Source organism: Anser brachyrhynchus (genome assembly GCF_964034855.1).
Source record: "Anser brachyrhynchus genome assembly, chromosome: Z".
NCBI classification, from domain to species: Eukaryota; Metazoa; Chordata; class Aves; order Anseriformes; family Anatidae; genus Anser; species Anser brachyrhynchus.
In genome coordinates, this window is record NC_137697.1 from 49,451,803 (window position 1) to 49,468,008 (window position 16,206).

A 16,206-nucleotide genomic window follows, 5' to 3' on the forward strand; every position below is an offset into this window, starting at 1 on the left:
ACTGAGGCCCAACTGGCAACCGTTTCTTCAATGTATTATCCACCAAGGCAACAAGCTGCTAATAAAACAGAGTTGCTGTGCAATGGCTCCACAAATCTCAGCAAGCTTCAGTCAGCATCTGGAGCCACCTTCAAACTGTTTGTACTAAGCTTCCAGCTCAGGCACAGAATATATTAAAGTAGCTCTCCTACACACCAGCTAAGGCACTGTATCTGCCAGAGCAGGACAGGAATACAGCCTTTCTGAATGCGGATTGAGACCGGAGAGCCAAGGAAGGAACAGGACAAACTTTGTGGATGTGTTTGTTTCAAACCACTTTGGGAGAGAGCTCCAATCTACTTGGTAGAGAAGCAGCAGCAGAAACACATTTTGAATCGCCAGTCCAGCACCATCATGAAAGCATCTGCACATCAGTAGGGACAAGGACACTGCTCCAGACACACAAACTTCTTTACAACCACAGAGCGCAGCATTGCCTCTTCCTTGACAGCTCAGCTGCAGACAGCCTCCACACAGCAGAGCTTTGCATATGAAACCAGTGTTGAACACTTACTCAGTGAAACAGGCAGTCCAACAAGCAGAATGTCAGCTTTAACTGTTCACTGCCCTGTACCGCTCTTCTAGCCGAAGATCTACAGCTGGAGTGAGTCACTTAGCAGAAAACTACCCAGAACTGCTTACCTGCAGAAGGTAGTGTCCTCAGTTCCACTAGAAAGGAAATAAGCTCCTTAACAAGCCTGCTGCTCCAGTTTCCCAAAGCTCCTGTCTTGTGTAATAAATTGGATAAGGAAGCAGTTTTAACTACAGCTCTCAGGAGCTTTAAGAACACTTAGAGACATGCAAGATATCCTCTAAGAAACTAGGAGTACTGCTGGCTGCCCCATCAATTAAGAGAAATGTTTGCTCACACACAATTTAAAGACTCCCCATGAAAAAGGTGCAGGACGACTTCTCAATTCATCCAAAGTCAACACATTTTGCTGTTTAACAGATCTTTAATATCAGTAATGATGGAAGTGACATCTCAGTGCAAACAGCACAGAGACTACAGTTCTGGAGGTTCTCCCAGATACGAAGGAAACACGAGGAAGAACATGCAATCAAACAGTGATCAGCTCTAGATACATCATGACGTTTGGTCCAAAAAAACATTGAAACAATTAATCCAATTACTGCAAACACAGCTTCTCTGAGTAAGGTTAAGATATTGCATTTGTAGTGTTTCCATTGTGCTTTCCTTCAGCGAACCAGCGGAGCCTGCTTGAGCGAGATGAGGACTGAACGCATGCGGGACACGTCTTTAGCCTGCTTACTAGACTTGGGATTAAAGTCACAGAGCTGAGCCACACGTTCCCACTCAGTGCCCGGAAAAACATCTTCTGCATCATTCACAAAGGCTTCTTCCGCTGCCCTGAAAGCAATGCAATGCACCTCGTGTTAATGCCCAACATAAGGCACTCCTTCCCTCTTACAGGATGCAGTTTCTTTCAGTATGTTTCATAAGGAATGTGACCTGACAGCTGCTTGTGAACATTATGGCTATTTAAGCTCCCACTGCCCCAACCCTGGAGATGGAAGTAGGTTGCAATAGTATGCTGTGCACAAGCAGTGCAGAGGATTGTTGTGTAAAATGTTGGAATACAGGTGTTTGGTTTTAAGAGTAGTTACTGAGTCTTTGCCTACAGGAGTCACCACACAAACTGCCAGAAAGTAAGGCACTCCTATGTAGGCTTTTTATTTATGAAGGAATGCCCAAGTCTCAACTATTTAAGCCTCTGCCACTTGATGGCTTGCTTTGGACACTTGCCAACTAGAAATTTACAGTTCCCTGCAAGCATGTCTTACAACAGATTCCATTTGAGGATTTAAATCAGCCCCAAGGCCTCCAGGCCATCATAAAACTATCTGCTGATGATTCCCAATGCTGTAGTGAAGCAGCACGAATCAAAAGGAATTTAAGTCACGAATCCCATGCCTGTGGGTGCTATAGTCTAAAGCACATCTTGGCAGAGAGGATGACTCATCTGGAGTCAGCTAGCAGGATAAGCACATTTCTCCTGCTCTCTCTCACCCGGAGGATACTCTAAGGAGGCTTTTTACAGTATGTACAGGTTAGTGGCAGTGCCTTCCCAGCAGTATCCTTTTGGCTTTTCTATGCTGCCAACAGCATTGCTTCAATGCACGTATAACACTCCAGCATCCAGTTTAGGTGATCTGTGGGGCCCTGGTAGCTGCCTGAGTGCAAGAGCAGTAAGCATCGAGAGATCAAACCAAATCCATCTACTCCAACAAGCAGTACAGAGAAAGCAGTGAGGATGACTCTCCCATGAGGGTTCAGCACTGTTCACAGGGATGGTAAGGTTACAGACACCACTGAAGACAAGGGTCACTACAACACTGCTACTTTATGTGACATGACACTTTTAAGGGGCAGTGAAGATTTTTTACTTAACTGTTCTAGGCTGTAGCAAGGATGATTTATGTTTGTGCTTAAAGGTGAAGAGAAGAAAAGAAACAAGGAGAGAAAGTTTAAGTCAGATATAGAAAATGAGAATGAGTTTAATGCAGATGGTCAGCTGGCTCAACATGCACTAGTAGCTCAGCCTACATTCAGGAAACATGCTGCCAATTTTATTCTGCAGCACTTGCACTGCACATTTGCAATGGCTACAGGAAAATACATGTTTTGTTAGAAAGTCTAAGTCAACTCCAGAAGACTTCAGAACAAAGTCAAACACCACCTGTAAATCCATCATTTCACAAGTCTTGCTTTACATACATCTACAATTAGGTAATGAGTTCCACACTGGACCTTCAATATAAATGCACTCAAGGCCACACCACGGCTCACCAGTACACCTTCTAAAGGTGTCACCTTAGAATCTGTGACATGGCCATCTTTCAATTCAAGTCTACAAATTAAGGGAAGAAATTAAAAGACATGAACAAGCCAATGAACATTGCAATCCTTCCACCCCACAGAAACTAGCATACTCATTGGGGCTTAAAAGTCATGGCTGTATTCTCACTGGTCCATTAGTCTTGCAACAGGTCTACAAATAAGTGATCATCAGTGTTCTGTTCTGCCAGCAGCTAATGTTCATTTTCCAATACCACCTCCTTGTCCTTTTCATCTGTTCTAACAGTACCCTAAGTTCTATAGGCACCTTTTCTACCCTGATTTATGGCAGCTGATTCCTCCCCACCTTCTTTGGTTTGCAGAGCATAACATGCAAGGCTTGCTTGACTATTTTTCTGATTATATAGGCAAATGGCACAGATCAGGAGCACAATGCCTGTTACACAGAATGCAGAGTTAAACACTGTACTTCACTGTTGAAGCGACCAGGACTAAATACAGCACCCACGTGAGACTACATGTGACATTAACCCATACATACAAAGCACCTTGCTAAGCAGTGTTCACTGGCCTATAAAGCCAGTGAACTGTGAAGTACCGTATCTTACAGACTACTGAACTCACTAACAAAATGCCAGTGGTATGTGTACTGCATGACTTAAAGGTGTTGGATGTTGCGCAGATTCCCACAGGAAAACTGACTCTGACCTGCAGCATTAAGTGCTGTGCAGAAGTAAAGGCTGTTTACATATTCTAGCTTCTACTGGCCTGAAATACTCAGCAGAAGTCACACTTGGTCATTCAGCACTATGTCTGAACCTCCTCATTACCTAGTTACTAGCAGACAGAATTAGTAGTTAAGCAACATACACATAACCAATCACATCAGCGAAGGGTTGTTTGTAGAAAGCTTCATCTGCCACCCTAGGTAGCAAGTAGTCCAACAGGCAGGCAAGCAGGCAGGAGAAAAGAGATAAGGATGAGAAGTACAGAACACAGCTGAAGGCAGTTTTTAAAAGTGCGTTAATCTCATATTGCCTAGACCTCACTCTAACAGGAAAGCCACTGCCACCACATGGAATGTACCAGTAAGGCCAGTGACTCACAGGGGCAGCATAAAAGCTCTCCTATGTCCCAGGAAGTTGGGACCAGCTACCTTAGGGCTAGCCCCAGTGTTAGCGTTAAACAACGTAGACAGAGACTAATTAGAGGATCTCACCAGGCTGATGAGAATGCCAAATGCTCCCAGAGCAATGCTTTACTTCCACGATCACAGCTCTTATTAAATGGGCCTTTCTCCTGAAACACACCCTGAGCTCAAACTCTGTCCAAGATAAAGCTATGGGGATATCATGAGATCTTGCCACTGCTTGTACGAGTGGCAACCCTGTTTTCTCTTCAACCTATCAGAAAGACTGTACCTCAGGGAATGAAAGTGTCAAATCCATAATTTTGTAGGATATATAGGCCTCCTTTCTTCCGTTAGTAAGTCTAGTAGTCCTAGGTAAGCTAGGACTACTTCTGACAAGCCTGCTGGCTATTTAGATAGGAAAAATGGCATTTCAAAAAACAGTTCAGCTTGATGACTGTGGGTTCCCAAAGTATAAGGTAGCCCTGATGATTACCTGGACAAAATGACACTGGCAGCCCTAAGTCAGAAGTGAAGATCTAAGTCAGGACTATCATATTTACCTTTATGTAGCCAGAAGTCAAAATTCTGCAGGGAGCTTCTAAGGAACTGTAAGAATTTACTGGACTGCAGCTAAGCCATTAGTTTCTGCTCCACAGCCCATAATGAAACAATTCAAGCCTTAAATGTAATAATTTAAACAGTCATCATTTAGTTCTTCACTAGCAGTACTCAGGGTATTTCTCACACACTTCCACATGAAACAGTCCAAGGGTTTAAGGTATCTAATGAAACAAGTGGCAGCAAAGTAACCAGAAGGCCACTTCTGTGTTTTTGAGAGGTAATGAGTCAGATTGCTAGTTGCATGGCAGCCACTAAAGGCCTGTGCAGCTAGGCACGTACAAACAAGTAGGCAGACTGATAAACTCTGGCCAAGTTCAAACTTTTTGTCTTAAGGACATGAATAATTCTGGTTCATTATCTTAACACTCACTATTCTTGGACATAGAAACTAGATTTTAAGATAACTTAGAGAAGAGTCTACCACTGGACACCCATCTCTTAGAGAGGTTACTGAAGTGGGATGAAGAATTAGTGCTAGACGTTCTAACCTTTCCCCCCACCCAATCACTTTCACAGACAGTAGCACAGGTCTTCAAATGGCTGGAGAAATCTTACCTGTTGCTGGCTTTTGTTTTCTGGAGCTTTTCATCTTGCCTGGCATACCACTCCTCCAACTCCTTTATTGCTTTCTCTTTCCATTCTGCTTCCTGCTTTCGTGAGTTAGCATCTAAAGATTTAAGAATTAATCTGTCAGACATTTGTTCTACTTAGATCTTGCTAATAATATTTCAGCTGATGGTTCACAGTGCACCCTAGTGCAGATTGTTGCTTGATCCACTCAAATAAGGGTTAGAAGATTTCCTGATTTAGGCCATGAGAAGTCCAATGCCCTCAGAATTCAGAGGGTTAGCTAAACAGAATGCCTGTGCTGCAGACAGTCTACTTCAGTCTAGGCTAAGAATCTGTAGATTAATTTTGATTCAGTAAGTCTGCAAACTGTTCAGAAACAGAAACAGTCACCTTGCTATAGTAGTACTAGAAAAAAAGCTCAGAGTAAGGCCTCTGCATTAGACAAAATGAGGGTGCGTGACACTCAGCTTGCTTTTACACCCAGCCCACAGTTCAGGACAAATTCATCTGCTGTAACCAGTACAGAAGAGAAACAACAGGCTCAGCTCTATCTGGAATCACATTGTATACAAAGTCTTCCTAACAGTTTCAAGGCAGTGTCTCCTCCCAAATGGAACTGGAAAGTACACCAGTTTGTAGGCTCTTAGAAGCTGTCCACAGGTAGGTGTCAATTTTATAGCTTGATTTAGTTACAAGTCCATTACTTAAGTTAGCTATTAGGTTAAATCTACGTAACAGATGGCCTCCATCACAAAATTCTTCTCCCTTGCTCAAAGAGCAATCTTCTTCCTTGCAAAAAAAAAAGTGCTGATGGTTGTTGCATTAACTCACCCTTTTCTGCTGATAAAAGCTGTTTGTTTTCTGCTACAGGACTGAGGAACAGCTTATTGCTAAGTAAAGGGCAAGCCACTTGAACATTCCTGGATCAAGGTTCAGCGATCCACTTGCTTGCTGGATCCTACCTACACCAATATTAACAGTCTGCTTACCAGAAGACTCATTCCCCCCAAGCTTCCTGCTCAAGCGGCAAGTTATGCTCCAAGGAACTAGCAACCACAGTTTGAGAAGCTTGCCTGCTTAAGAAGCTGCCACTTCTGAGTCACCAGCAAGAACACTACTGCAACAAACACCCTCCTTACCAAGCTGCTCCAGGCGCTCCTTTTGCTCCTCTCTCCACTTACGAATACTCTCTGGTTCTGACTGCAGTCGATCTACTTGTGATATGGCAGCATAGCAGTCTATTGGACCGTTACTCTCCTTAAAGGGAAGAAATAATCACGTCATTTACTCATTACAGCTGAATATTTCAGGTAATTGCCTGCAAGCTACATAAAAGCAGACACCATCTGAACTGAGCACATGACATTCATCTTACACTATACCACATCTTCACCATTACAATGAAAAATTTCTTGCCACAAATTACAGCAGGATTGATGCAAATTAATATAGGGCTGCCTCTGGGAATTTAGGATCAAACAAATTCAAGCTGACTAGGAATTCAAACTGTGCCAGAGCTCTATGCCTGAAGAAAGCAGAAGACAGTGCCTAGTGCCTCAGCATGCAGTTGCAGGCCTACAGATCCTCCAGCTCATTTCAGCTTAAATATCTGCTATGAAAGTATTTTTTCAATTTTTTTTGGTTTTGTGCACAGGAGTTTAAAATGTTCTCTGTAACTTGCATTTGTCTACTTCAGAAAAGTGTGTAAACCTTAAAGGAAGTTGGCTTTTAATATCAGTCAAAGGCATTACAGAATTTGTATTGTTGTAAGCAGCTATGTTAAACAGGATGCAGGTTAACATTTAAGCAACAAAACAGTGCAAGTACTAGCATACTTTTTACCATACAATAGTTCAAAGACTTGCAATGAATAGTGTTATTAATGTACCAGACTTCCAAAACTAATATAGTGCTTTTTGCCACAGAGCATACTCCAACAGTTTTTACAGGTTCACCCTACCCTGAACAGATGAAATACCACTGCTGATAGTACTAGATTGCAGTTCATGGCAGGTGTGGCTACATCCTGCCCTTCTTTGGGCCTTTTATAGTCCTCAAAATGAAGGAATAATGCTAAGATAATGAGGAAGGTTGGTACAACAGCACCAGGTTTCACACTGAATTCAAAACAAAATAAGTTGGCCAGTTGCAGGGATAAATGAGTTACAGGTGGCTGAAAGAAGTTATATATAGCCCATTCTGTCTGTTCTTCCACATTAAGCATAGGCTCCATCAAACAAAGCAGCTGATTAATTAGAACTGCAAATAATCAAAATATTTCATCTACCTTTTACCATGTAATGAGGCACAGAGGACCAATAAGAAGCAGTTTTCCTACCAACCTCACAGCAACAGCGAGGTCAAAAATATTAGTACCAGTGAAAACAGCTTATGTCTCCAGCAGTCTGTGTTCACTTAAAAGTCTATGGAAAAGTAGCTCATACGCTGTGTCCTTTCCAAGCAGTCACTTACGCAACACTATCCAAGCAACGCTCACAGCAGGAAGCAACCATGCTTTAGCCAAACTTGTCTTAAATGCAGCTGCAATGCAGCGATTGCCTTAACATGCCCTATTTCTCCCTGGCACTGATAAAGCAAGCCTCTCCTTTTGTTTTTACCATGCCTAACATGCTTTCATAATATGACTGAGCTATCTAGCCAGCAGTTCGATTTCATGCAACTAAGAAATGAAACTAAGAAATGTGTAATGTTTTCTGTCAGTTCCTTGTAAGACCAATGCTGGTAAGACAACCAGGATATATGAGCTATCCTTAAAGAATAAGCAATTTAGAAAACTCTGCTTTAAAGTAGTCAGAACATGCTTTGTTCAGTTTATTAGCCAGTGGCAAGTCAATGTTAAGCCATCCTACTATATGTCAAGCTGCTCAGAGTGGTTATGTCCCATTCAGACATAATTCAAAATGGACAGCTGCTTTAAGTTGACTGCAAGTTCAGAGAATAGCACAATATGGGCATAACATGGGATGAGCTATCAGAATAGAAGTTCCTCTTCAGACATGAGGTACAAGCAAGTTAGATAAGGGCCATGGGAAGCATAAGCCTAGACTGAGGTAAAATCCTTACAGCAGAACAGCACATTCTAGATACAGAATGATTCTACCTTACCTGATAGACACCTCCATTAATCATTCCATCAACAGCACCTGTAAAGAAATGACTTCAGTTTAGCCACTTGAGAAAAACAATACCACTGGATTTATTGACTACTGTAACTTGTAGGGAAAGCTATACTGCAGTATCCAATGTGGGAGTTATGTAAATGCTCGTCACTTAATACCTCACAGGGTCATTTCCTTATCTCTGCACTTTTACTCCTCTTCCAGACAGGCACAAGGGACAGAGAGCCATCATTCTTTGAAACCCACAATACAAAGTCAGCTCTTCACAGGATCACATCACAGGCTACATAAAGAGCAGAACTGGTATTACTGAGCAGCTGCTACAGGGAATGTCCACAAGTTACTCCCACTTTCTCTCCAGTCTTCGAAAATGAGTAATAAACAACTGTTCAGAAGTTAAGCAGCATGACCTATGCTTCCATCTACCTGGAAGTATAACAATCCAGTATGGCAACACTTTGTAAATATTAGCATCGTTTGGATACTTCCTGATTCCTAGTTAATTCAAAAGTTATAGCTAACATTCCTACCAAAAAAACAACTCAGCTATCTTCTGCTACCATATTTGATAGCCTTCTACTTCAGCTGCAGCGTTATTCCTTCCAAAATGACATTGGCAGTATAGCCTTAGGAATGTGACCAGCTGCAACCTTTGCCACAGCTCAGAATTTCATCTTGAACAAAGATGTGAGAACACGTATCAATTTTGAGACAAACATTTGAGCTTATGAAACCATTTAAATCACCAGACTATGCAAAAGGCACTAAGATTTTCAGGAACTGCTAAGTCTCAGCAAGGCACCTTTCTGGAATAGTGGTATGTTACAGCTGTCTGTGTAAGGTAACAAGTCATGTTACTAACAGCTTTGCCTCACCCATAACAATACCCAGCGCACACCCACTTGGGCAGTGTCAGCTGCAAGTAACAACACTGCTAAATAGGTCTAGGAAGACTACAGCCCACAAAGGAATTACGCTGACGCTCCACACCACTTAAAGATGCCCCCGCTGTTCGTCTTTTTCCGCTGAGCTGGAATTAGAGCTAAGCCAGGGTCCGTAACTCGTTCTGACAGGAGCAGCTTGGCTCAGCCAGCTGCCCACTCTGCCGGACCTGGGAGGAGCAGGGAGCAGCTCACACCTTCAGACACAGTCACTGTGCAGACAGAATTTAGTTGCCACGACACCCAGGAAAGGCTAGCCTTTAACTAGGGGTGGTTCTCCTCTCCAGCGGGAAGGCAGCTGCTCTATGAGGCGTACTCCATGGGGAGCACTGACTCGCCAGCTAGGCGAGTGGGTTTAGTCTTGAAGATTTTTCCAAGAACCGTGATAAAACAAGTAGGTTTTGCTACCCTAACAAAGAGAAAGCATTCACCAATGTCTTTAGCACTCAGGCTGGTAGACCACGGAGGTGAAAGGAAAAACATTCTTGCTGAGAGCTGCAGCTGAGGAACAGATGTGTTTGTCTTAGCACTGCTTTCTTCTGCTTGGAAACAGCTGCTAATTGGTGCTGTAGAAAGTGTTTTCAGAGAGCACACAAGTCAGAAGCATTAAAAATACTAAAACTTTCTGTTATAAGCTCCCTAGAACTTGTGATTAAGATGCCAAGTCAGCATGCTGACTGCACATACTGCCAGCTGAAGATGAAATGGTTCTGTATCAACATCCTATCACATGCCAAGACAAGCACACTAACTGGAACAGAACCAATGGTCAAATATTCTCTTTTCAGCTCTCCAGTCTCAGTGTTTGTGTAATTCAGTATGAATTACTTCGTCTCAGTAAGCAAAGCTAGCTACCTGCCAGATTTTTGTTCGTAGAAATATGTTACTTTGTACCTGGCTTCCTCCAGACGAAGCCTAAATACCATTATTACTATCACACTTTCATCAACCACAAACAATGAGTTCTCTACTGGCTTCAGAGTCCACCTAATCCCAACACGGTACTGCATCTTGAAGCTCATAAGTTAACACCACACTTTTTGAAAAAGTTAGGAATAAATATCCCACATTCCTCAGTGTTTGCTTCTGGAGTTAAGATAAGCACAGAGCATGTCCAAGCATCTGTGGTTCTGCAACATGCTGACAACAGGGTAACCAACTTCCCACACAGCTACTTCCCAGATGTTTTCAGAGTCTGGGCTGGTGGGGAGAGCTTCAGCCGTATCAGCAATCTGCACAGACAGGAGACAAACGGCAGCCAAGCTTGCCAGACACAGACAGCTAGAATCAGTGCCCTCCGCATGTCCTACAGCTTAGTGAAGAAAGGTCTGTGTATCCTGAAGATAAACACAACAGTTTTGTCCCTTTGGTTCTACAAGTCAACAAGCAGTGAATTTGCCAAATTAAGCTTCTAGCTGAAAGGAACAACCAAGGAAGTTAATGCAACTTCAAAACAGGGCAGACCAAACAGCTAACGCTGGATTTGGATATAAGTTATTCCTTCGGCATTGAGCTCTTTCTGGTAGCACTATGCAAGAGCTACAGACCAGTTCCAAGACCAAAGCACAGGTTTAGCCAAGGACTAGCTGACATGCTCCTCCTCTCGTGTCAACTTTAATACTGAACGTGGACAGTAACTAAGCTGCCAGAAGCTTACTGTAATGGCCATCAGCTACTGCAAGGAATTGCTTTCAAGTAATATTACACTCTACTGTCTGCTGTAAAACAGTTTGCTTAGCCTTACTCACTAGCCTCCCTAACTTTTAGGGATGATGCAATAGATAAGTGCTACCAGAAGTGTCAGAGGCAGGACTGTGCAGAGTTATCACTTGTAACAAGTCCAAGCAGTTCCTACCTCATGGATTAGCCCCTCCTGAAGTCCTTGTATTCACCTACACTTTGGATAATGTCCTGCATGCAATAGAAACGATCTTCAACCATACACATAAAAGTAGTACTTACGAGCTACTTTTGGCATCCCTTTTAGACACTGAGTATTCTACTACTTCACTGCTACTTCAAGTGGACTCATAAGCGATAGTTAAAACAGAAGAACACAGCTTCCCTTTCACCTGTCTCTCATCCCTTTCATCTGTCTCTCATCCATAAGAGGATAAAGAGATTCTTCTAAAAAGTGGTTGTTTTGGTTTTGTTGTTTGCTCAGGTTTTGTGTTTTGTTGTTTTTTTTGTGTTGTGTTTTTTTTTAAAGTTAGTGATGCAAGAAACTGAGGAATAAATATGTTTTCTATCTATTTCTCAAGCCTGTGTGTAACAAAGACAAATGGGTCAGGAAGAGGGCTTATCTCCTTGTTGGTTCTGGCCTGCTGTCCCAGCGAAAATTAGAGTCGTTTTCAATATATTCATTAGGCTGATCCTAGATCACACTTCCAGGCAGTAATGCTGCACACCTCTATAACACTGTGCTGTAAGTGCTTCTGTAACTTCCCAGCACACATAGCATTCCCTTTTAAAAGGCAAAATAGATTTTTCTACCATGAAATTCACCATCAAATACTATCACCAAAAAATTGCAAATACAAGTTAAATAGATCTCTCCAAATATATTACACCTTTCTCAATGTTACCTTACAGTGCCTTGAAGCCTAAAGACAGGGATTGCATAGCAGAACCTATGGCACTGACTGTTCAAACTGTTAAGAAGTATCAACAGCCACTAACAAGTAACTCATTCGGTCTGTGGTGCTAACTAAAGAAAGGAGGAAACAATTCTTTCCCTAATGATATTTTCAAGCAAATTCATATTCAGTCCCTGAGAGAATATTAAATGTTATGAGCTGTTATGGTTTATGGACAAACCACCAAATGCAATTAAGTTCCTTAATTCCTAGAGAGGCTTATGAGCCTCTCCAGGAGGTGGAGAGGCATCATTCATGCAAGTTCACATAAAAATGACAGAGCTCAAAACTGAAGCTGTTTGAGACTAGGCAGCCTACATTAAACTTGAGTAATGTTTTCATTATTGTTAACACACAAAAACGCTTGCCTCTGAATGTTCTTCTCAGTAAGAAACTACCTGACAAGCTGTCACGGGGTCTTTAGGCTGATACACAGGTTCCAAAAGGCAGACACTTCAACCCAAACACATCCACTCCTGATGAAGGGACACAGCAAGTGAACTGTTGTAGCTGATTTATCACTGACAAGGGGATCCCGTAAGAGACCAAGATACTAATAACGAGACAACAGCTTTATATTGCTTTATTTATACAGTATTTCTTGTCTTTTGAAACGGTGATTATGCTTTCCCTTTCGAGGGAAAAGCAGATTAAATTTTGTACACCCAGGAAACTTGAACAGAATGGCTACTTACATAATAAATGGTCAAATGGGACAGGCCAGCAGTCCAGCCCTGACCACAGCACTATGAAGTGATGCTCTGTGAGACCAGGTGAGCTTGGCAACATTCTGCCACTTCCCCCACACTCACTCACTATTTAATGTAACTACAATTAACAGGACTATACACTAATACCTGTTTGCACAGGCATAAGCTCCTGGAGTTCACCACTGTCCATGAGAATGTTTTTGTTTTGTTCTTTTTTTTAACAGGCTGCAATGTAAACACGTTGTATGAGATAGCACATCCCTCAGAAGTACGTTACATGAAGCTGTGACTGCTTCTCAACAGTTGAAGTTAAGATCTAGCTGAGATCTACAAACTCCAGTTGAGAGTTGCCTCAGCTACAGCTCTTCCCCCAGTATCGAGGGAAGAAAATTTATCCAGCAGCAGATCCGTAAGTCAGGAGTTCAAGAAGGTTAAAAAAAGTAAATCCACAAATCCCTGACCACAGTGCTTAAGGACTTACCTAAGGACTTATATAAACTCAAAAAGAAATTTGCATTCGCTTACTTAACTTAATTACAAAACTGTTTAATAAACTAGCATGGACTAGAGCTGTCTGATGTTTGTTAGGATGCTGACTGGATCACAAGAAATCTCAAAGACAAATGCCAACGTAAGTCATTAATTCATATGTCCCCATGGCTGAACAAGCACACTTTGCATTGCTGCAATCTGCACTTTTATTTAATTTTTTTTAACTGGTAGAGTAGAGGCTCCAACAGCCAGCAAATGAAGGTTGTATTAAAAAGGAGACCACCAAAGGTTCACAAGCACAATCTGCTATGCCTATGTAACAGGCCAGAGGATACACACAATCCCAAGACATGTTAAACAGCAAGATGACATACTGATCACACCCAGACTTCACAGATCAAATTATTATATCCATTATGATTTTTTTTTTCTACAAGTTCTCCAATAACTGTTTCACTTCTTCAAACACAGCTTAACTACTTTCACATTTCAACCCAATCTGGAAGCATTTAACGAGCTGACTTTTTGAGAAGAAATCACACTGCAAGAGCCACACTGCACGCATCTGGGGAAAGCGGTGGGACTAGATGGCTCTGGCAGCTGGGAGAGGCTAGCATCCAACAACTTCCCTTAAAGAACTCAGTCCTCAAGGAGATTGCTTTTATATTCTAGCATCTCTTTTGAATATAAAGGGTATGTAAGGCTTTTATGGGGGGAAAAAAAGCGGCGTGTGAGGTGTATGAAAGGGGGAGTACAAGCGATGTGCGAGGTGCATGAAAGGAGGGAGCCGTGCGCTATTTCTGCCCTATATAAAAGGAAGGCTGCACCTACCAGCACAAGATGGTTTTCTGACAACCCCCCTCGCACCCCAGCGCTCAGGGAAGCCGCACCAACACCGCCAACCCCTTCACCACCCAGCCTCCAGCCCCCATGCCCCAAACCCTACGAGATAACCGACTCCTGAGGGCCGTGCCAAGACCCCAGGGGCAGGCCGCGCCGCGCCGCCTGCCGCCGGGTACGAAGGTCGCGGCGGGGCCCTGCCGCAGGCCCTGAGGTGCCGCCCGCCCCCGAGCCGTACCGGCAGCGAATCCGTCGGCGGCCTGCAGCGCGGGCGGCACGTCGCCGCTGTCCAGGATGCCGTACCCTTCGTCGCTCTCGATGCCCGCGATCTCGTTCTCCTGCTGCGCCAGGAAGGCGGCGGCCGGGTCCTCCTCGGCGCCGTCCAGCGCGCCGTTACCGGCCGGCTGCGCGCCCAGCACCTCCGCGTCCGACGACATGGCGGCGGCAACGGCGGCAACGGGCTTCCGGCACCGCGCCCCGGCCACAAATCGGCGCGAAAGGGGCGGGGCCTCCGCCGCCACCAATAGGAGAGCAGCACCGCCCCGGGGAGGGGCCAATCGGCGGCGAGGAGGGGGCGGGCCCGGCCGCTAACGGGCGTTAACGGCCGCCGCCGGGGGCTGTGCGCTGAGGGGCGTGGCCGTTGGCGCAGGGCTGCCCCACGGGGAGGGAGGGGCGGTGCGGCGGGGAGGCGGTGCGAAGGCTGCCCCCTTTTGCGCTGTTTTGCAGTGTTTTTGCACGATCAAAACCGTTATTTTTGTTCCTGCTGCCTTACCCTGCAAAGCAGGGCAGGATGTATTGTTTTCTAAAGGCAGATGCCACACCTTGCGGACCACCGTGGGCGTAGAGCCCACAGTAGTGCCCTTTGTAATTCCCGTGTCACACTGAGGAGAGCTTAGTAGGGGGACGACTTAATGGAAAGACCAAACGACAACCAGACTACAAAATACTTACAGTACAGTGCAGTTTCTCCCCATTCTGTGCGCCGGGATGACACACAATTCTCATTTCCAAATCTACCATGCTCTATTTCACAAGATGTTTTCAAGCACTTGCCAAAATAAGGGACTGCTGTTACATACTTCCAGCACTTTAAGGAAATGGTTTCAATGGTTTTAATGGAATTTTTATTGACTATTCCAGAACAGTTTTGATTTATGAAATTAAAGATTTAGTAGAATAGACGTCTCCAGTGCAGAAAATGTAAATGCAAGTGCTTTCAGCTGCCTGTTAACCCATTCAGCATGCAAATGAGACAGGCAGCGTCCAGCTGGCATCTGGGCAGGAAGCACATCTCAGGGAATCTCTCCAACTAGAGCTTTATTGCTCAGGAGCTGGTAGTTCCAGTGATGAGAAAGGGAGGGCACACACACTGCCTGGGGTCTGGTCCAAGTCCATCGAAATCAATGAAAAGACCCCCTCCACCTGCTGATGGCTCACAACCATCAAGCTACAGACAGGAGTTTGAAAAAAATAATATTTTTTTCCAGTTAAATTAACCTAATATTTTACAACTAGACTCCTGTGTCTGAAAGGTGATAACTAGTTTGCTTGCTGCTCCTCCACAAGCCACAGGAGCCAAGGAGAACGGACTGGAGTGGCACGGGGAGCTTACAGCACCTGCCTGCCTCACAGCGGCTGCCCTGCACACCATTTTACATCCAGCAGCAAGCTCCCTCACCGCAGACGTTTAGAGATCTCTGAGCACTTGCTGACTTGGGCAGTGTCAGCTGCAAGTAACAATGCTGCTAAGCAGGTCTAGGAAGACTACAGCCCACAAAGGAAATATGCTGATGCTCCACACCACTTAAAGATGCCCCCGCTGTTCGTCTTTTTCCGCTGAGCTGGAATTAGAGCTAAGCCAGGGTCCGTAACTCGTTCTGACAGGAGCAGCTTGGCTCAGCCAGCTGCCCACTCTGCCGGACCTGGGAGGAGCAGGGAGCAGCTCACACCTTCAGACACAGTCACTGTGCAGACAGAATTTAGTTGCCACGACACCCAGGAAAGGCTAGCCTTTAACTAGGGGTGGTTCTCCTCTCCAGCGGGAAGGCAGCTGCCCTATGAGGCGTACTCCATGGGGAGCACTGACTCGCCAGCTAGGCGAGCGGGCTTGAAGTGTCTCACCCTTACTTCATATGCATATTGACATACATGTTGTTACCTTCTACACGGGCTCCACAACCACAGCAAACCAACACTGCCTCCAGTTTACCACACTGATTTGTTGCCATGAGAATTTGAACTGGATGGAATAATGAGGAGATGCT

The 16,206-nt window shown here is 44.3% G+C and overlaps 1 protein-coding gene across 3 annotated transcripts; it reads right to left on the reverse strand.

Annotated features, from left to right (window-relative positions):
• Positions 1-975: 975 nt before the first annotated feature.
• Positions 976-14,438, reverse strand: CLTA (clathrin light chain A). 3 transcript variants are annotated; one of them, XM_080574872.1, is made up of 6 exons: positions 14,181-14,438; positions 8,310-8,347; positions 6,323-6,440; positions 5,169-5,280; positions 3,731-3,784; positions 976-1,411 (listed from the first exon to the last, which is right to left on the reverse strand). In XM_080574872.1, the coding sequence occupies exons 1-6, from the start codon at positions 14,377-14,379 to the stop codon at positions 1,240-1,242; spliced, it is 693 nt and encodes a 230-aa protein (XP_080430998.1). In that variant the 5' UTR covers positions 14,380-14,438; the 3' UTR covers positions 976-1,239. The 3 variants fall into 3 exon arrangements, with proteins under 3 accessions (XP_080430998.1, XP_080430999.1, XP_080431000.1); XM_080574874.1 differs by lacking the exon at positions 976-1,411 and adding an exon at positions 2,375-2,489; XM_080574873.1 differs by lacking the exon at positions 3,731-3,784.
• Positions 14,439-16,206: the final 1,768 nt, after the last annotated feature.